The sequence below is a fragment of the Bos indicus x Bos taurus genome, chromosome X (assembly GCF_003369695.1).
Source record: "Bos indicus x Bos taurus breed Angus x Brahman F1 hybrid chromosome X, Bos_hybrid_MaternalHap_v2.0, whole genome shotgun sequence".
Lineage (NCBI taxonomy): Eukaryota > Metazoa > Chordata > Mammalia > Artiodactyla > Bovidae > Bos > Bos indicus x Bos taurus.
Genome location: NC_040105.1, coordinates 123,871,263 through 123,893,813, shown reverse-complemented (window position 1 = coordinate 123,893,813; position 22,551 = coordinate 123,871,263). Strand labels below are relative to the sequence as shown.

The 22,551-nt window shown below is 41.4% G+C and overlaps 1 protein-coding gene across 6 annotated transcripts in view; it reads right to left on the bottom strand.

The window, feature by feature from the left end:
• Nucleotides 1-1,392: 1,392 nt before the first annotated feature.
• FGF13 (fibroblast growth factor 13) overlaps nucleotides 1,393-22,551 on the bottom strand; it is a 569,406-nt gene continuing 548,247 nt past the window's right edge. For all 6 annotated transcript variants that reach the window (XM_027533130.1, XM_027533133.1, XM_027533129.1 and 3 more), the window contains 2 exons: nucleotides 4,113-4,311; nucleotides 1,393-2,799 (listed from right to left, as the gene is read on the bottom strand). In XM_027533130.1, coding sequence (XP_027388931.1) covers nucleotides 2,663-2,799; nucleotides 4,113-4,311 — 336 coding nt within the window. In that variant the 3' untranslated portion in view covers nucleotides 1,393-2,662. The remainder of the gene's footprint in view (nucleotides 2,800-4,112; nucleotides 4,312-22,551) is intronic.

Here is a 22,551-nt window from a genome sequence, read left to right as displayed (position 1 = left end):
TATGGCTGTTTGTGGTGAGGTATTTTTGGAGGTCAGTTTAATTATTGACTTATTTAAAGATCACCTTCGGTTAAAAACAACGTGAGTCAGCTCATAGAGAATGCTGGGAAAAAAGGATTATTCCTGGGCATTTTGGCCACTTCTAATTTATGCCAGGCTTCCCTAAGACTCCAAGGTACTGACTTGTTTGTTACCAACAGACCTATGCTATTCTTGAGCAATGAAAAAGGAAAAGCTGCAAGGAAACTCGTCAATAATCAAATTTTAAAGTCCTTGGAGCAAGACTGAGACAATGCAGTACTTTTCTCTATGGATTGAAAATTAGGAAGACTGAATAGAGGGGGGCAAGGCTGAGTGAGTCTGGTTATGGCATAGGGTACCCAGGCTCCTGTCCAAACTGGGCAGGCAGCATCTTTCATGTAGCTGGACCCAAGAGCTCTGGCACGATGAGGGCTTAAGACAGGATCACAAGGTGACTGAACTGGGCTGGGTTGGCCTAGGCTAGGAGCTCCTGCTGAATCCGGCCCTGATGTCTTAGGAATCAGCAGCCTTCCTTTGTGCAAAAGCATGCTGCTTGGGGCCCCAGGAACTTTATTTGATGGATGCCAATTATGTTTCACCTGTTCCTCCACTCTCACCTTCCTACATGGTCGACTCCTGAAGCATCATGACCAGGCGATGGCAGCTTTGGGGAGATAGTGAAAAGTCATCAACACTGACAATGTTTATGGTGACCCAAATGTATGCATCTGTCAACTCAACAAAGACACTCTATGTGCACTTTATTGTAAGTTGTATATGATGCAAAATACTGCAAATGGACACCAAACTCTAGTTACTGAAATGCATACCAAATTATGAGGAAGTGTACAGATATCTGTAGTTGATTTTGAAACGTATCACAAATAAGATGGAGTGATGGATGGATAGATGTACAGTATAGTAGTATGTGAATATTTGAACACAGGTGTAGGTTTACCAGCATTCACTGTAACATTCTATTTTTAATTTATGGTTTGAAATTTTAATAAAAAAAGAAAATAGCTATGTTCAGTTCTCAGAGATGGAAAAGACTTGAGATATTTAGTCCCGTGCCTTTCCTCTATGGAAAGAAATGAGCATCAGAGAGGGGGAGATGACAGTGTGAACAGCAGGGTACTAGAATATAGATCCTTTTTTACAGTTCATCACTGAATGGGAATGAAAATTCTTCTGTTCCAGCCTGCAGTTCAAGTATAACAATTACACTTTTAAGAGTATTCATGCGAATATAAATCTCTAGACTGTAGATTATCTGAAGGTGGTGATCAGATGTACATAATTCAGTGTGTAACTCCAGTTTCTACCACAATTCACGGCACATAATGGACACAGTAAATACACGTTAAAGGATTTTTCTTTGAATGAATATAAAGAGTTTATTCGGTGCGTATCTGGGTATACAACAACAAATATTAAACAACTTTTTTTTAAACTGTTTTGTGCACAGGACAGAAAACTGCCTGTACATGCTATGTCCACTTTTGGAACACAGATTTTAACAATTATTAATGCACAAAATCTTACATATCATGCAACTCTATGCCAAGATTCCAACTTTCTTCCATGCAACAGATATGAAGATCTAAATGGAAACCTAGCTAAGTCTTAAACACTTTTCCAGAAGCAGGTATAAGTATATGTTGTTTAGGGGTAACCAGTCTTAACATTTCCTTGTACACAATATTCACGTGCCAAATACAATGACAGAGGGACTCATACGTATACAGATAAGACATTTCTTATTTTAACAACACAAAAGACAACATCACAGTTCCACAGTTACTGTCTTTACATAAGAAGCCACAATAATAGTTTAACATGATAACACAAATGGAATTAAGAGAAAACTACACTTGAGGATAATCTTTATTTTTAAGTAATCTTTACTGACTGGGGTTGACAACACAACACAACACAACACAATTTCTACGCACAAAGTACAGCACAAGAACTTGACCAGAATACTATGAATCTAAAGGGGAAAAAATGGTAAAATCATAAGAACCTTGAGCCTGAGATGCCAATTCAGCTTCAACCCTGAATTTGGTTGAGTTGGATTAAGTGACAGAGAGTCAATAGAACCATTGAATTTCAGAAATCATAAAACTGCAACGTAAAGAATACATATGAATCAAGCATAGATAGAAAACATTAAGCCAAGAAAACAACACAGTTCACAGAATTTTGTTTGCCCCTACAAAACACGGAAGCAGTTAATTTTGTTCTGTTTTCTTTTTTGTTTGTTTTTGAAGAACAATGATGGTCTTTTCAATTGTCTTGGTTGGAGAGCAAATTTTTCTTAATCAGCATTAGTGCTGTGAAATGTTTTTGGTTTGTCTTCCCCTAAGCAGAGGTGAGATCATGAGAAAATTGGGCAGTCCTTCTCCCAGATTTAGTTCACTGATCAGGCTCGGCACTGTTTTTTTGCACAAGCTTGATCTAAATTATGGGGCTTTTGGATGGATGAGAAGGTTTGATGGCAGATTAGAATAGTGAACTCTGCCTTGTTTGTTTGGTAAACGTCATTGACAAATCTCAACTTTCGGGTGAAGGACTGCTAGAATTCAACAGCACCTGGAGGTAAGGTTCTGTTACAGAGCCCTTGTTTTGCCCTCACTGGCTACGTTGATTCGTTGTGGCTCATAGACTTGCCTCCGTTCAGCACGCCGGAGACACTTCTGCTCTTGGTCGGGGTCCCACTTCCAGATCGGGAGAACTCCGTGAGGTCATGCAGAGACGGCTCCTTGTACATGGCCACTACAAAGCATAGAGACACGGCGTCAGAGGCCATTGCACTGGCCCTCAGCTTTCCTTCTACCCCCTGGGCCTCTCTGCTGGAGGCCAAACCTGAGAAATGTTGCTTTCAAAGACTCAGTAGAGTCTTTGGACCAGATGAAGCAAAAGCCAGTCTTGGTACAGAGGTGTGTAGAGAATTCTAATGCCTTATTTCCATCACTGATGGTTTTATATGAAAAGTGAAAGTGAAAGTCACTCAGTCGTGTCTGGCCCTTTGCAACCCCATGGACTACACAGTCCATGGAATCATCTAGGCCAGAATACTGGAGCAGGTAGCCTTTCCCTTCTCCAGAGGACCTTCCCAACCTAGAGATTGAACCCAGGTCTCCTGCATTGCAGGAGGATTCAAGTAATCTGGCTCTAGAAAATGTGCTGTCAAAGGGCGCTGTGGTGACTTGACTGGGCAGACTGCCCCTCTGGTAAACTGCTCTTCTAACCTCGAGCCAGTAACCTCTTGAAGGGCTTGCTCTCCTTTGTCTGGATTTTCTATCCCCTTTCCACTGTGTCTCACTCCTTCTGTCATCCCTACTTCCTGTAGCCCATTCCTATCCCTCAAACTTTCTCACTTGCTCTGTGTGTGTGTGTGTGTGTGTGTGTGTGTGTGTGTGTGTTAGTTTCTCATTCGTGTCCAACTCTTTGTGACCCCATGGACTGCAGCCCACCAGGCTCCTCTGTCCATAGAATTCTCCAGGCAAGAATACTGGAGTAGGTGACCATGCACTCCTCCAGGGGAATCTTCCCAATCCAGGGATCAAACCCACATCTCCTGCATTGGAGGCAAATTCTTTACCAATTGAGCCACGATGGAAGCCCTCTCACTTGCCACCAGGCTTCTAATAATGACCGAAAAACAAAACTGTGAAGGAAAACTGTTGGGACAACATTGTTGGGCCCAAGGAGGTTTCCAATAAGTGTTAAGTGTGCACGCATTTGAGCATCTGTATTTCTAACTATTTTGGCCTATCTTGAGGTTCTTGGCTGTCCGGGAGTTAGCAATTAAGCTATTTCCACGTAAGTAAGGTGTTACCACATGTAGATATATTGGGTTGGCCAAAAGTTCATTTGGATTTGGCCAAAATAAACTTTTTGGCCAACTCCAATCAGGAGATTAGATGTTCCCATCTACGCTTTAATGTTCTTTTTAAGTGTAAAATTTTACCAAATTTTTGTATAAATGCCTCAGGATGGAAGGATTAGGTTCCACTTTCAAAATAAAGGATTAATTTCCATACCGATACTCATTTCATCCACAGCTGGTATACTCTCGAGTTTACCTTTCAGTGGTTTGGGCAGAAAGTGAGCTGCAGGCTTGTTCTTCTTTACATGGTTTCCTTTCATGATCTCTCCTTCTTTGTTCAGACCCAGATACCACCCTCGGCCTGACTGCTGCTGACGGTATATCATCGATGAATATGTCACGTAATAATTTTCAAACACTGATTCTTTGAATTTGCACTCAGGTGTGAAATGTTCCTACAAGAAAAGTAAATAAACAAAAGCTCAATATTTACAGCTATGAATTCCATGGAGAACCATATGGTATTGCCCTTCAGGAGTTTAGGACATACTTTGTTAAAGCTTGTTAAGACTGGCATTCTATTTTAACAGCAGAAACTATTATCATTGGAAACTGAGACTATATATAACATTTCATGTGATGCTTTATAAAAAGCCCTAACTGCAAGGGCTACTGATCAATAATTAGCTCTCTTTGTAATAAGGTAATGGAAAACTGAGAACCAGTCACATAAGTGTAATGTATTGGACAAATAGAGGAGCCAAAGATTGAAGAGACAAGCATAACACTGTCACATGGAGTTTTGTTCCTTTCAAGATTAAATTTGAGAAATAAACATCTCATCCTTATACTTAATTTTCATAGATTGTCCAGTTACTATATGCTATAATTTTCAATCACCCCAGGCTGAAATCTGTGTTACAGTGTTACAATGCTGAATGCCTAGATTTTTAAAGAGATGCTACTAAGAAAGACTAACTTTCACTTTTAGATAAACTAAACTGAAATTTTCAGATCATTGGACCTTGACTTAAAAACAGAAAAAAAAAAGTCCCTCATCACCCCATCCTTGCCTTACAGTAACATTTCACACAAATCAATATAGAAGCAAGGAATTTACTTGCAGACATGAGAGAGCAGACATGAGAGAGCACCCCAGGGGATTTTGAACCTGACAATGTGATTTTCTGCCATGTACGTGACCATGTTTTCTTTGGACTTCCCCATACAAATGAAAGGTTCCTGACCCAACAGACTGTTTCTGAAAACAAACAAAACCAGAAAACCTTCTTTTAAGCTTTGCAATATGTGCATTATACAATAAATAGCTATGTAAAATATCCATTTGTAGACAATGAAATGAACAGCATATTTTAACCTCTAAATAATCTGCAGGGTGGCAGTGGGTCCACTTGGAGTCCAAGATAATGAGGAAAATGCTAAGTGAGTTTCCTATGACAGTGACACCAAGGATGCCCTTTGATTCTTGCTATTTTGCTGGGATCTTATCAGGAATAAGTTTTGATAAAACCTGAAAAAAAAAAAAAAACCCACCTTGCAACAAAATATTGCAATCTCTCCAGACACCTGTCCTTTGTGAACGATACTTACCTTCATTTTCATGTTAGGTAGCATTCCAAGCAAAGTATACTATCTGAGCAACAGTATCAGAGAATCACTTCAGCGAAGAGAGACAGATTCCTCAAATGAGGCAGCTTTTTTTCTTAATGTTAAATAATTGAACACTTTTCTTTTTTCTGGAAATCCACAAAATCTGTTTCACTCAGTAATTTCACTGGTTCTTCCATCTGGCTTCCAGAGCGCCTGGAACAGAGTCATCTTTTGGGATAATTTCAGCCTAGGGGCATACTTAGTAGAGACTCAGAAGACTCACACGAATTCAACCTACTCAAGAAGCAATGTACTTTGAAGGCAACTATCACAGGGTAGGAACCAAAGCGTTCTATTTATGGGCTGTGAACACTCCTCTTTGTAGAATTCTCAACATAGGGAAAGCCAAGGTATGCCTACAAAGAAATATGACTAAAATAGTCTCCACGTGTTCTCCAGGGATGAGCACGATTGCATAGAATGTTGGTTTAGCCTTGCCTAGAGTAAAATGACAACTCCATGTGGCATTTAAAATTCTCCACAATGTAGTCATTACCATGCCTTCAGTCTGTGCCTTTGTGCCTTTATAGACCCCATTCATGTCATTTCCTGGATCTCTCTACCAACTGGCTTTCCTGTCATTCCTCAAGGTTGAGCTCAAATATGACTGCCCCTGAAATCATATATGACCTCTCCTAAACAAAGCTAGAGGAGGTGATGCAATTCCAGTTGAGCTATTTCAAATCCTGAAAGATGATGCTGTGAAAGTGCTGCACTCAATATGCCAGCACATTTGGAAAACTCAGCAGTGGCCACAGGACTGGAAAAGGTCAGTTTTCATTCCAATCCCAAAGAAAGGCAATGCCAAAGAATGCTCAAACTACCGCACAATTGCACTCATCTCACATGCTAGTAAAGTAATGCTCAAAATTCTCCAAGCCAGGCTTCAGCAATACATGAACTGTGAACTTCCAGATGTTCAAGCTGGTTTTAGAAAAGGCAGAGGAACCGGAGATCAAATTGCCAACATCCGCTGGATCATGGAAAAAGCAAGAGAGTTCCAGAAAAACATCTATTTCTGCTTTATTGACTATGCCAAAGCCTTTGACTGTGTGGATCACAATAAACTGTGGAAAATTCTGAAAGAGATGGGAATACCAGACCACTTGACCTGCCTCTTGAGAAATCTGTATGCAGGTCAGGAAGCAACAGTTAGAACTGGACATGGAACAACAGACTGGTTCCAAATAGGAAAAGGAGTATGTCAAGGCTGTATATTGTCACCCTGCTTATTTAACTTCTATGCAGAGTACATCATGAGAAACGCTGGGCTGGAAGAAGCACAAGCTGGAATCAAGATTGCTGGGAGAAATATCAATAACCTCAGATATGCAGATGACACCACCCTTATGGCAGAAAGTGAAGAGGAACTAAAAAGCCTCTTGATGAAGGTGAAAGAGGAGAGTGAAAAAGTTGGCTTAAAGCTCAACATTCAGAAAATGAAGATCATGGCATCTGGTCCCATTGCTTCATGGGAAATAGATGGGGAAACAGTGGAAACAGTGTCAGACTTTATTTTTCTGGGCTCCAAAATCACTGCAGATGGTGACTGCAGCCATGAAATTAAAAGACGATTACTCCTTGGAAGGAAAGTTATGACCAACCTAGATAGCATATTCAAAAGCAGAGACATTACTTTGCCAACAAAGGTCCATCTAGTCAAGGCTGTGGTTTTCCCAGTGGTCATGTATGGATGTGAGAGTTGGACTGTGAAGAAAGCTGAGTGCTGAAGAATTGATGCTTTTGAACTGTGGTGTTGGAGAAGACTCTTGATTGAGAGTCCCTTGGACTGCAAGGAGATCCAACCAGTCCATTCTAAAAGAAATCAGTCCTGGGTGTTCATTGGAAGGAATGATGCTAAAGCTGAAACTTCAGTACTTTGGCCACCTCATGTGAAGAGTTAACTCATTGGAAAAGACTCTGATGCTGAGAGGGATTGGGGGCAGGAGGAAAAGGGGACGACAGAGGATGAGATGACTGGATGGCATCACTGACTCGATGGACATGAGTCTGAGTGAACTCCGGGAGTTGGTGATGGACAGGGAGGCCTGGTGTGCTGCAATTCATGGGATTGCAAAGAGTCAGACACAACTGAGCGAGTGAACTGAACTGACTGAAATCAGAACCGATGACACATATATTTGTGTTCCCAGGAACTCTTATCTCCATCTCTGGCATGGCCCCGTGACTCGGACATGTGCATGCTTGGCTCTGGAAGACAAGGAACTTGTCTTTTATTTCTGAATCTGCCTTTCAGCCATCAGTGACTGATCATATTGCCTAGTTTACTGAACACAGTAAACCATCCAGTTATTGTTTACAGCAGGGGTCCCCAACACCTGGGCCACAGACCAGCACTACTCCGTGGTCTGTTAGGAATTGGGCTGCAGAGAAGGAGGTGAGCAAGCGAAGCTTCATCTGTATTTACAGCCACTCCCCATTACTCACATTACTGCCTGAGCTCTGCCTCCTGTCAGATCAGCAGTGACATTAGATTGTCATAGGGGGGCGAAGACTACTGTGAACTGCGCATGCAAAGGACCGAGGTTGTGCACTTCTTAAGAGAATCATCCTGAAACCATGCCCCGCTCCCTCCCCAGCCCTGTCTTTGGAAAAAACTCTCTTCCACGAAACCAGTCCCTGGTGCCAAAAAGATTGGGGACCGATGGTTTACAGGATTTGCATTGCAGAGGTTCAGATTGACGTATTGGAAACACCGGGATTCAAAAGTATCAACCCAGTAAGAAGTCTGCAGGGAATTTCCTGAATACCACAGAATGAAATCAGCTGTATGTAGATGGAGGCTGTCATTTCAGGGACAAATCCTGTTTGTGTGACTTCAAATCTGTTCAGAATAACAGATACTACACAGATACTGGCACCTCCAACATGCGGAGGAAAAAAAAAAAAAACTTGGCAATTGTTACAACTATTGGAAAATGGCAAGGAAGGACTCAATGAACTGAATGCTCTGTCACATCCTGGCAATTTCTTAGTCATCACCACTAAATCTGGACTCAAGAACTCAGTAGAGAGGGAGGAAAATGAGGCCAAAAAAAGAATGTTGAAGCAACCAAAGCAGTGTTCTGTTCTCGGTGTGTGACACTGTCATTTTATCCAGTGCTGAAATGAGTAGGCAGAAGAGGCTTGATTTTTATCAAATGTGGAAAGATGTGAACATCCCACCCAACACAGGAAGGGCCACCAAAGGGAAGAGGGGTAGAGCTACATCTCTGTGTCTCAGCAGCGGTTCACAGAAATAATAGAAATCGGATTGAACCCTAACCAGAGAAGCCTTATTCACAGAATACCAAGTAGACCTCTGGCAAGCAATCAGTCTTTGATTGATCTGGAGATGATTATTCTTGGTCTGGGAAAAAAGGTACCACAGTGGCCTTGACACTTAGTAGGCATGAAATAGAGGCAGCACTCACTGTACTCTGTATTGAATAGGCATTAGATAAATACTGGCTATCATAATAAATGAATTAAAAAGATGTCAAGCATTCCCTGCACAGCCACGAAGAAATTACTTGACATGAGTACAAAAGAAAAGGTGCTTTATGTCTTCTAACCTTTCATGCATTGATTTCTCTTAAAAGTTGTTTACCTCTCTTGCATATCTATACTTATTTCAGAGGAATAATGTTAGTAAGGTTCAGAGGAATAACTCTGAAAAAAAAATTCAATCTTTCTCAACTCTTTTCTGTAATCATCCTCTCTATTCCCCTTAAAGTCCAAGGTTAGTTTTTTCCGCAGTGATTACCTAACTTTTTTATCCACAGAATCCATACCAGTTAATGACAATGATTATATTTTGAGTAAAGAATGAAAAATCTACATTTGCAGAATGAACAGATCCAGGAGCAAAACCTAACAGTACAATTATTTTTAACCAATTAATTCACTATTAAGGGCAATATAGGTCTTTGAAGGTTTACCACTAACAAGATGAAAACATCTGAAACCCTCAACATCAGGTCAATAGAGCATATTAGAGAATACTTAGAGCTACAGATGGTGATGGTCAGCTGCCCTCAGTGGGGCATATTAGACTTCCACACAGACTTTAACAATCAAGTGAATAAGGCATTCATGCAATCAATAATGCAGGATATACGCAAAGAGCCCCCCAGATCCAATGGTGTGCTAGAAAGCAACTTTGTCCCAGAAGAAAGGCTCTGGACCTGGGATAGCAATTTACCCTGGTGCCTTGAGTTGCCTCTGGCACCAAGGGCACAGGATGGAGGGGATAAAATAGCTCTCTGGCCTCTTGGAGCTGGGGCCAGGTCAGAAGAAGCATGGGCTGTGATGGTAGCTTCCCGGAAGGGAGCCTACTAAGGGCCTCATCACTCCGCAGGGGATGTGAAGCTATATCCTCAAGAAAGTCAAAGTGTTAGTCATTCGGTCATGTCCGACTCTTAGCAATCCCATGGACTGTAGCCTGCCAGGCTCCACTATCCGTGGAATTCTCCAGGCAAGAATACTGGAGTGGGTTGCCATGCCCTCCTCCAGTAGAGCCATAACCCAAATGGCAAGAGCTCAAAACCATCTGTATATCATGTACATCATCTCCACATGCTAAACACGTCCACAATACCACAGTGCACACACCCATGGCTAAGTGCCTTCTTGATTAAAAGAAGTCATTGTGGGGGTGGGGGGTGGGCTTCTGTGGTGGTCCAGTGGTTAAGGCTTCACTTTCCAATCTGACAGGTATGCATTCGATCCCTGGTTGGGGAGCTAAGATCCCACAAGCCAAATAACCAAAACATAAAACAGAAGCAATATTCTAACAAATTGAATAAAGACTTTATAAATGGTCCACATTAAAAAAAAAGTCATTTGGCAAACACACACCGTAATAGCAGCGTTTTCATACTTTTGCCCCCAGCTTTTGTACTTGCAGCTATGCTACCAACCGACAGGGTGGCAGTGTTCTACTTGAGTTTGTACCTCACTAGGCTTTGAGGGGGAGAAGGCAATGGCACCCACTCCAGTACTCTTGCCTGGAAAATCCCATGGGTGGAGGAGCCTGGTGGGCTGCAGTCCATGAGGTCGCGAAGAGATGGACACGACTGAGTGACTTCACTTTCACTTTTCACTTTCATGCATTGGAGAAGGAAATGGCAACGCACTCCAGTGTTCTTGCCTGGAGAATCCCAGGGATGGGGGAGCCTGGTGGGCTGCCGTCTATCGGGTCGCACAGAGTCGGACATGACTGAAGTGATGTCCTTAGCAGGCTTTGAGGATTTAGGAATATCGTGAATGCTTTGAACACATTTCTCTCAAAAGAAATCTTTTTTAAAAGGGCAGTGCTGATTTCCTTGGATCTCAAGAGACCAGCAGAGTCTCCTTAGGTTGTCCATATATAAAATGGCAACACGGAGGTCCTAGGCTGTTGAACAAAGCATGAACACTGAATATAAGTTTTCGCACATGTAGACACTATGTGAACTGCACAAATCCTGGTAGAGATGAATGTGTCTCCATGCATTTTGCTCTATTCACATGTCACATTTTTATTGGCATCATAGAACACAGAAAAACAGTGTATAAGTCGATGAGTGAGCATTTAAAGAAACTTTTAAAAATGAACTCAATAAAACATAATTTCTTCTTTTCAGCAAGTTCTAGAAACATAACTAATCTATCTCGCCCTTTACTTCTCTCACTTCCTTCTCTCTTCTGGCCACATTTTCAGTAGCCTGACGATCCAATTAATTTAACAATTACTGCCAAGAGCAAGGGTCACTCTTCTGATTCTCAGCCATGTTCTGATGACAATTATTTTCTAGATTTAAAGTTAGCAGCTTATACAAACAGGTCTGACTTGTGTGTGTCAATTATTCCCCAGCCTAATGAAAATAATATGCAGATTAACATTAGATTTTCAACTGTTTAAAAAAATAAAACAAAATAGAATCTAAAATATAAATCATACCCATAGCGGGTGACCCCATAACTACCTATATGCTCTATATAAGCTTCCCTTCTATCGGTGATTTCAAAATCCAGGATTAATTATTATATTCAGGACTTTGATGTTCTCTCTCAGGGTATATTTGATGTGAATGAACTTCATTATTACTAAGATCAAAGCACGGGAAGGGAGAGGTTGGAGAAGAAGGAATCAATACTTAGCCAGTTCACTGTAGCTAAACAAAATTATTAATTCATGATAAACAGTTTGGTTTGTTCACTCAAATATTCCCTGGACTGTGGAATACTTGAGGGCAGCTCCGAGCATGGGGCCTGGCTTAGAGTCAATGATCAATATATATCTAATGAAATAAACAAAGAAAAGAATGGGATTTCATAGGAAGAGGACTTGGGAGATAGCTTATACAGGTCCAAAAAAGGGTTAAACGTGGTGGGATATGAATAGAGGGCTGTTTGAGAGGAGAGACTGACAAGTCAGAACTTGCCTGCCAGGGCAGAAAGAGTAGGTGATAAAAGGAGGAAAGCAGCCTACAGATAAATTCAATTTAAAAAACTGCAGAGGGAGGAGAGAAAGGGAAGGACGGAGGGAGGGAGACAGAGAGGAAGGAAGAGAAGAGGGACTAATAAAGACAAAACCGAAGCTGAAGCTCCAAGAATAAAGAGATTTTCTGGTAACCAAGATATAGGCATTAAACTCATACTCTTGGTCTTTGGCTCTGCAAACAGCTAAAGACTGCAACTAAATTCTGTTCACTTGATTTCTGTAAAAAGGTGAGGAGGTGGGGTGGGGACCAGTCCTGCTGATCGTACTGGATGGTTGGACGAGGAGGCAATGAGATGATGTATGTGAAAGAAGCTCTGAGAATTGTAAAGCCCCATAAACATGAAATGTGTGATTACTTCTGATAATACATGCCCAGAAAACCAAGGTAAAATAAATACATTCTCTCTTCTTTTCAAGGTTCTTCTGCACTCTGGAATCAATTTCTAAAGAAAGGATCTGCCTATATTTGTTTTATTGCCATGGAAGGAGATAAATTCTGCCCCAAATGAGGACTGCACGTGAAATGACACTCAGTGTTTAGCGTTCTCCTCCAAGCTTGGCTCCCCCAAAACTGTTTTGCTTCCTTCCATTTGTCATTTTGGTCTGCAGTCGGCTGAAAAGGCTGCAGTGCTTCAAGCCACAGCACTAAAGAGATGAAGTACTGAAAAATAGGCTTCATGAAATACCACGTCACAAAATGACTTCAAAGTACACGTGCTAACTGGCAACTGTTTGCAATGCAACAAATCATAATTAAGAATATGTACATGGGACTATTTCTCCTCATATGGTTATAGTGAAACTTCTCAGTAGCATTTTTGTATTCCAAGGTATCTAATAGACATTTTCATTGACCTTATGTTGAGTCCACAAAATAGGGCACCCCAGTATTGCCTTTCTTCAACTCTTAACAAACAAAAATGAAAAAAAAAAAAAAAAAAAAAGGAAATTTTAACGAGATTGTCAAGCAATGGCTTGTATAAACAGAATTAGGATGCAGATATGACCACATTTTGGCCCTGGGGTTCACTGAGTCCTTTGTATTGGCTTGTTCTAGATTTTCATCTATTTCTGTAGAGCAGTCTCATGAAATATTGAATTTTACAATTCGTTTTATAAAATACACAGAAATAAGCTAGAATGAAGCAGGAATCAAAACAAAAACACTGCATCCCTTACAGAGCCTAAGAAGGGTGATTTTTGTTGTGGTTAAAAATAAATGATTCTTTTAAAAAAAAGAAAAGAAAAAAAAGACCCTAAGGCCTCACTCAGCTCCAAACCTGGTCAGCAGATACATTCTGAAATGGAAGTAACTTGCTGAGGTTTGTGATGAAGAAGTGGGATAGGCCACACATCTCCAGGGCTGTGTGATTGGTCCAAGACAGTGTCAGTCTGGTCCAAGCCTTGCAGAAGAATACAGATTGGCTAGGAATCCAATTAGGGAGCAGAAGAGAGATTTCATTTTACATAAGATATTACAGAGACTATGTGGCCATCATACTTTCTTTAAAAATCTTACTAGATTAAATCTTACTGCTGAACAAAAATCTGTGCATGGAAAAGCATTTTTTTTCAAATGAAGAACACTTCTCTAAAGTAACTTTCTCCAACTTTTTTTTGTCTATGATGTGTATTAACGCGCAGTGTTGGTTTTTCTTATAAGCAGGGCTGAACTATGTGCTTTGAAAGGGGAATCAAATATCAGATATGATCTCTAAAAAGAAACTTTCCTGTCTTTTGGCTGGTTACTGGAATTAATCTGTGACTATTAGCTAGCTATTCTCCATTACTGTGATGCTTTCTAATTTGTGGCAGGATTCTTCTGTAGAAGAACTTCAGAAAGAAAAGTGAAAGTGCTAGTCACTCAGTCATGTCTGACTCTTTGTGACCCCTATGGACTGTAGCCCACCAGGCTCCTCTGTCCATGGGATTCTCCAGGCAGGAATACTGGAGTGGCTTGCCGTTCCCTTCTCCTGGGGATCTTCCTGACCCAGGGATCAAACCCAGGTCTCCAGCATTGCAGGCAGATTCTTTACCATTTGAGCCACTGGGGAGTCTTCAGAGCAGGATCTAAACCCATCAGCAAGAGAATGACTTTGGAAGAATTTGTAGTCACCAAGCGAATAAACTTTTAGGTTGTATTTTAGATAGCTCTTCCAAGCTTCTGCCAAATGTTCAAAGCCTGGGAACTGTGAAAACTTTCCCTAGACATCCAACAAACTGTCATGCAAAGAAGAAAGGTTCTTTCTGCATAGATCAACTGAAAAAACTCTGGCAAGGTAGGTGGCCTATTAAAACTAAAATTGTACCCAGGTGGGTGCATCTGGCCACTGTGAGGGTGGTAATTCTGATTTGTGTTGGATAGTGGTTGAGTTAGATTTGATAGGGTCTATCTCTGCAGAACAGAGTCATTTACAATAGCCAGAAGTCTACTTCTTCAAAGACTTTCAGAGAAGACTTCTTTTCTCTTGCACAGGTAGCAAAGCAATGCCTCTGCTCAGAAGGAAGTCACTAATATGTGCTTTCCACTGCAAACCAGAAAACCTGGAGTCACAGGGCAAGGTGCAAAGGCCTCATCTATAAACCAAGGATGAGAAAGATGTCATAGAAGGCTATGGGACAACCACATCGCATAACACCTGCAAACGACTTCTGGGGATAGGAAATTGTACAGAGTCCTGTTTCCACGTAGAGAACGCATTTCCACTAACATTTACCCCTTGAAAGGAGATAATGAAAGGATGCCTGTGACAGTCACTTACCACGAGTCTGAGTGGTATGATTATTCACTAACCGAAGACTCAGATGAAGAATCCATTCTCACCTATTCCTTACTGAGAGCCTACGGTGCACGGAGCACTGTGGGAAGTCCCTTTGCCTATATAATGATCTAATTTAATCTCAAAAGCAGGTCTCTGTATGAGCTTCAGAATGGAATGACCTCCCTGTGGCCTGAGAGAGGAGTTCTCCCACCTCACAAGGGAGAAAAACCACAGGAAAGAAGCCCTTACTAAGCCACTCCCTTATGAACTCCACTGCAAGTGCACCCTTTCACCCCAACAGTCACTGTGTAGACAAGTGCTGTGATGTCAGTTCTCCTCTAAATGAATAGTTCCAATGTTGGCTGAAGGGTCAGTCTTTCCTCCGATTCGTGTGTCCTGGCTCTCTGAACACCACAGAGCTTCGAACCTGCCACATCAACTTTCCAGATTTCTGACTTCGGGCAGCTGACCTGGGCTCCGATCCTGAATCGCTAAGAGGAGAATAGCAACACGTGCCTCCCAGGGAGGACTGCAGAGAGCACGGAAAGCAGCCAGCACACATGGGGGTGCTCACAGACTATAGGGTCCTTGGCCTTGCCTTACTTTCCTGTTCGTGTGATAGACAGGTCAATGCAGTCTCCTCCCCACGACCATCCCAACTTCAAACTGATCAGGGAGTAGAGAAGTGCCTTGCCAGTTCACAGAGCTTCAAGTTACACATGAACTATATGGGTGAGAACTCCTTTCGTTAGTGATTCCTTTGCAAGGGTGGCAATGCACTCATCTTTCATTTGGGGCTTAAAATATCCTAAGATTCCAAAATTTGAATTACTGTAATGTGTATCAGTGAACCTGCATGATATTAAAGAGATTTGTGAAATAATCCAGTATTAATGGGCCAAGTGATATTTACACATCTCATTTTAATTACCATGCCACAAAAGTGCAACATGACTATTCCATTTCTTTTGTTCTAAACCACTGTTTTGCTAGTTCTACTTTCATCATGTAGGTTACTAATAACAACAATCCTGAAAACTCTAATAGCTCCTTATGTTTAAGCAGCAACTACTTTAACTGTTTCCTACAAATGCTTCAATAGTTAATGACATTCGAGTGACAGAAAAGGGACATTTTTATAATGATGACAATAAGAAAGGTAATGATTACAATGGATTTGGTAGACTTTTTTTTTTTTTTTACAGTTGAAGAAATGAAACCAGAGATATTAATGCATTGGAATCTGGCTTTCACACTTTCATTTAGAGAATGAATCCAGAGCAGGGAGGCAACTCCTTCTAGAGGAAGCAGGAATCTGTTTAAGGTAGCCGGTGTTGACATGCGTGTGTGTATGTGTGTGCTCAGTCACTCAGTCCTGTCTCTCTGCAACTGTAGCCCACCAGGCTCCTCCGTCCATGGAATTCTTCAGGCAAAAATACTGGAGCCATTTCCTTCTCCAGGGGATCTTCCCGAACCAGGGATTGAACCCACATTTCTTGCATTGACAGATGGATCCTTACCACTGAGCCACCTGGGAAGCCATGTTGACGTGCGAGAGACCCTTATTTTCAGGCAACTTGATCTCTAAGATGTTTCCAGAGCTGAAAAACACCGAGGACCCAGCAGTGCTAACTGGCCCTGGGCCGCAGAGGAAAGGAATAGCTTTACCACAGAGCACAAGTCAATCCTGCCAGGCAACATTCCATGAATCTTAAGTAATGTGTCCATGGAACATTCTCTTAGTTTATGCCATGAAAACTTGATTCTTCTATGGCAAAATATTCATGTCTGAATTTCAGTACATTTGAGTGCTGCTTTTCTTTTCTTTTCAGGGACCTCTCTACACTCAAGAGTTCTTAGGGGATGACCCCAGAGAACTTTTACTGACATTAGCCTTCTGCCTCTTTAGATGCTACTGCTACTGCTGCTGCTAAGAGGTGAGTAACTGATATAGCAAAATAGAAATCAGCCTGATCAGAGTCCTGTGTCTGTATGTCTTTGCGACCCCATGGACTGTAGCCTATCAGACTGCTCTGTCCACGGGATTTTCCAGGCAAGAGTGCTGGAGTGGATTGCCATTTCCTTCTCCAGGGGATCTTCCTGACCCAGGAATCGAACCCTGGTCTCCTGCATTGCAAGCAGACGCTTTACCATCTGAGCCACCAGGGAAACCCTCTCAAGAGACAGACAGACATAAAAAGAGAAGCGGGAGTGGGGCAGACAAAGAGACAGAGAAAGACAAGAAGAAGTGAGAAGAGAAAAAGTCAAGGTGGCAAGTTCTTCTTTTTCCCAGTTCTATAATCCTGAGGCCTTTGAGAAATGCTTGCCGTTCCCCATCCGGACTCCACCCACCCCCACCGTACATGGAGAGGGTGAGAAAGTGAGCCATCTCTCTTGTTGGAGAAAATCTGTCTCCTGTCCAAATTCCAGGTTGTGCTCAGACCTCAGGGTAAAATCTGAGAAGCCACCCAGGGCAGGTTGTTCTTCTGTAAAGTCAGCATCTATAGAGGAGCCTGATAAACAAATAAACCTATTTCTTCCTAGAGATTTTCCTCTGTGGAAAGCACATCCATCTCTGAAGGAAAAGACAAAGGAAGTCCAGGTCTTTGGAGAAACTCAGGATTAGTATAAAGTTCATTAAAATAAGACACTTTGATATATGAATGTTGTTATCATAAAGTGAATTATATTTTCATAAGAGGGACGTAATGTTCAGATGTGTAACTATGGCGCAGTAAACAAGACAACGGTTCCCTATTTATGACCAAACTCTTTTCACCTGTGATGCTGTTTATGCTCCTCATCACCTGATACTATTGTTTGAGAGAAACCACGGTGGAAAACGCAACGCTTTACAACAGTGTTTAGACCGAGTATCCAGCTACAATTTATAAATGAGCTTTCAGTAGCTTAGATTAAATTAAATTTGGTCTGTTCTGGATTTCCTGAAATACTGCAGCATTTTTAGATTCATTTTTTAAAAGGGTTTTGATGTCATTCAATTTTGAAATAAATACAGTTCTTTATCAAAATATGAAATTTCAATTTTCAAATATTTGTTACCTAAGTATTACCAGAGTTGAAAACACAAGGCAAGGATACAATATAAACTATGAGAATATATCAAGATGATTAATATTGCATAAGCTTTGCACAACCATCATCTATTTGGAATAATTTTCAGCTTTCATTTTCAACAGTGTAGATTGTTAAAGCATTTGCATGATAATGCAAAATACATAAATTATCCCTGCAGGGAACACTTAAAACTTAAGGTAATTATATAGCATAGAAGTGATTTCAAAGAACTCCAACAAAATAACAAATAATTCTAGTCACCCTTTACAATGCTTATTATTCTGTTATCAGTGATCTTGACCACTAAAGTCCCTTTCTTTACAATTGTATTCACATTATCAATTCTTACTTTGTTCTTTTACCATCAAGCTCTTACAGCTGGCCCTGAAAATTTGCATGCTGTAAAAGCTGAACTAGACAGCTAGTAGAGATGAATTCCCCAGTTATATTCATGCTGTGAACAGAACCATAACACTCCCTTAATATATCTTATCATTGCACTTTTATACTAAACACGAATCCAAATCAAGTCCTATTTTTTACATTCCTCCTGTTTAAAATCTTTTAATGGCTCCCTGCTGCCTACAGGATAAAATCCAAAACTCCCTGGCCTGGCGTTCAAGGCCCTCCATAATCTCACACATGTGTTCCTACAATTCTAGCATAAGATTCCTCAACTCCAGCCAGATTGGAGAAATAAGGCCAGGACCAAAAGGAGCAGAGCTTTTTCTTATGAATGGAAAAATATCTCCTCCAAACCAATTAGTATGCTTTAGAGGCTGGGATATTCACTGTGATTAGAGAGAATTACTGCGTCACAGGGAATATATAACTAATCTCTCCTGGGTTTCTTAGGCTCTGCATTATTCTTATTTTTTAAATTCAAAGAAAATGTCTTGCACTTCTGGAACATCCCAGCTACCTTGTGTCTCAGTTCTGCACCCTGTGACTTAGCAGGGGCTGCCCCCAGGTATGAAATTTTCTGGAGGCCACTTGGTAATAACCAGTAGCTCTTCCTTTCACGGCACAAAGAGAAAAGAGAGTCAAATGTCAGCATGTCAGGAACCTCCAGGCTCAGCTTCAGCCAGAATGCAAAAGCACTTTACAACTGACTATTTCTGAAGACTTTTCACAGTATCGAGGAAAAGGGTAATGAAATTGTATCTGAACAGAAGGAAGCTAAATTATTTATCTCATACTAATTTTTACCAGATGGCTGGTGATGAAAAATCTATACTGGCAAATCTGCTGTATATATTAAAGATAATCAAGGGGGCTAAAACTTTAAATGGTCACAATATATTTGGATTTAGTTTTATGGCTCCTATTGATTCCATACATAGGTTCTTCTAAGTGCATGCGAATGGGACACAATAAATCATATCATCAAATCATTAGGAGCTGCATCTTCTATTCATGAATCACATCAGCACTTGGATTATGTCTCTTTTTTTTCTTAAACCTGTAGAGAGAATACATTTGGGATGTAGCCACACAATGTTACCTACCATATCCCTCTGCATCAGGAGGTTGCAAATGACACTCCTTCCCCAAGAGAAAGAGGAGATCACAGTCCTCAGAAGGAAATTCCCTCACCAAGCTTCCAGTAGAACCAGTTAAATGCTGACTTCTGGTGACAATAAACCGTTGAGGACTGGAAGGGAGATAGGGTGTACCAGATGTACATCCTTTTCTGCTCAAGTGATGTCTCTAGGGAGCGGGTTGTGTGGGTTCAACATTCAATTTGGGCCTGTCATGGATCCATTTCCTCTCTGTTCTGAAGCCCACTACTGGAAAAAGCCCACCCTTGTTCTTTGGTTGACTCTCAAATGCCAATTGTTCAGGAAAGGCTAGAATACATTCGATAACATGTGCTGGTTCATATCAAACACAGCACGTTCACATGTGCCAAGCCATTTGTTACTATTCTCCAGGTAAAGCAGGTAAAAGTGCTGGCCCTGGCAAGGAATTGATGTGTATACCAAATCCCAATGTATGATTCACCTAGTGAGTCAGAGCTCTGAGCAACATCTTTATACAATGTATGAAGACGAATTGTCTTACATATCATTTCATGGGAGTTACATGCCTTCAAGTCAATGAAGACTGTTTGAGTGCCTACCATGTGCACTGTTTTTCCTAAACTAGATGCCGATACTCATGGTGCTTTAGCACTTTTGGCAGAGCAGCTGCTGTCCCCCAACAGTTGTCCAAAGAGGACTTTTGGAGCTGCAATCAGAACTCATACAGTGCCCCAAGGTGTGTTCTTATGGTGAGAGACAACAGGTCAAAATTGAGTTCTGTAGTCTACAGTGGTCAAGCAAGATACAGACCTACTGTGCATTCTTCCCACTATGACAACCTGATTCAGCATTTATTTCATTTGCAAAAGATTCATTTAGTCATTTAATCTGTTATAGTTAAATGTTCTACTGTCAGCAGCAGCAGCAGCTAAGGAGTTACCAATTGCTCAAAAATTGTGGCGATCCGGGGTCAAGGTACAGATTAGAATGGCAATAGCTGATCAGATCAGATCAGTCGCTCAGTCGTGTCCGACTCTTTGCGACCCCATGAATCGCAGCACACCAGGCCTTCCTGTCCATCACCAACTCCTGGAGTTCACCCACACTCACGTCCATCGAGTCAGTGATGCCATCCAGCCATCTCATCCTCTGTCATCCTCTTCTCCTCCTGCTCCCAATCCCTCCCAGCATCAGAGTCTTTTCCAATGAGTCAACTCTTCGCATGAGGTGGCCAAAGTACTGGAGTTTCAGCTTTAGCATCATTCCTTCCAAAGAAATTCCAGGGTTGATCTCCTTCAGAATGGACTGGTTGGATCTCCTTGCAGTCCAAGGGACTCTCAAGAGTCTTCTCCAACACCACAGTTCAAAAGCATCAATTCTTCGGCGCTCAGCCTTCTTCACAGTCCAACTCTCACATTCATACATGACCACAGGAAAAACCATAGCCTTGACTAGACAGACCTTTGCTGGCAAAGTGATTTCTCTGCTTTTGAACATGCTCTCTAGGTTGGTCATAACTTTCCTTCCAAGGAGTAAGCGTCTTTTAATTTCATGGCTGCAGTCACCATCTGCAGTGATTTTGGAGCCCAGAAAAATAAAGTCTGACACTGTTTCCACTGTTTCCCCATCTATTTCCCATGAAGTGGTGGGACCGGATGCCATATGTAGAAACAAATCCTTCAGAATCACACCAGAATGATCAAAGTTGCCACTGTGATATTACCTCAAGGAACATAGAACCCCTACATTCTATGATTAGCCAAACTCGAGTCAATTTAACCTAGTAACCAACTGCAAGTGATATTATATTGGCATATATAAGTTATCTTATATTGGCATCATATGCCAATATAATATAACAAGGTTCCGTCGTTAAAACACCTTCCTGCAGGGCGAGGTTACTAGTACTCTAACCGCCAGCAACAATATGCTGTAAACACATTTTGGTGTCGCTGAAGTTATACTTTCTGCAATTCTGATCTATTGAAAGAATGGTTTCAGAAGCAAGGTATTTGTGGAAAAATCATAAGGAAAAGGCACGAACAAGTAGGCTGTAAGCTAAGTGACCAGAATAAAGGACAGTACAGGGACTTCCCTGGAGGTAGAGTAGCTAGGACTCTGAGCTCCCAATGTAGGAGACCTAGGTTCCATCCCTGGTCAGGCAACTAGATCCCACATGCCACAACTATGACCCAGCATAGCAAAAAAAAAAAAAAAAAAGACAGTACAAATACTCCTTTGAGTAAACACTAGCAGAGTTTCAAGTCTCAGAGCTTTGGGGTGACTCCATAGGCCTTGCCCAGTTGTCACAATCTTTGCAATTGTTCTAGCATTAGAAAGAAACAGGGGTGACAGATCAAACAGATGTGAAACCATCAGCACTTTGGTGTTTACCTTTGCACCAACACCTCAAATCACGCATGTGGCTCCAATGAGAAAGCAGAGATGGGGTGCACAGAGCAACCCGTCAAGGAAGGACAGATGTACACACCAAGTCCGTGTGAGAACAGCAGATTACATTTTGTCTTTTTAGCAACATTAACTCTCTGTTCTTCTAAATAGTCTCAATGAGTATCCACAGTTGCTTATTGTATTTTGAATGAGCAATAATAGGATTGATTTTTCCCTGAGCCTGAGTCACAGCCTGGTAGTAAATTAGGTGCTCAGGAAGGTGTGTTACTTCCTTGAGGCCACTGAGCCATCATTTAAGGCATAATACACTTGCTTTTGTTTGTGAAGATGCACTGACTCACTTCAGTAGGAGTTGTTTTTCCTGCACTGCTGACGGCTGAGTTAAAGGAATGTACTCTTTTTTTTTTTTCCCTCCTCACAGTATGGATGAGATTGCATGGGCTAAGAACACATTCTTGCCACCTGTATTTTGACCCTCGGAGCAAATGCCCATGATTTTTGGTTAAAGTTTGAGGTTCAATCTGTAGCTGCAGAACAGAGTCTGTGAGCACCGGGGGGAGATCATAGATTCCTCCAGAGCATCCTCTAATTGTCTTAGCTGGTCACTAATGCCAGAAAAGCCATCCTTGTGGTAAAACATTAATTTACAGCATAAGGCAAATCGTGTCACTCCACTACTCAACACGCTCCAATGACTTCCCTTCTCACTTAGAGTCAAAAGCAAAGTCCTTACCTTGGACAATAAAATCATCCGTTATCTGA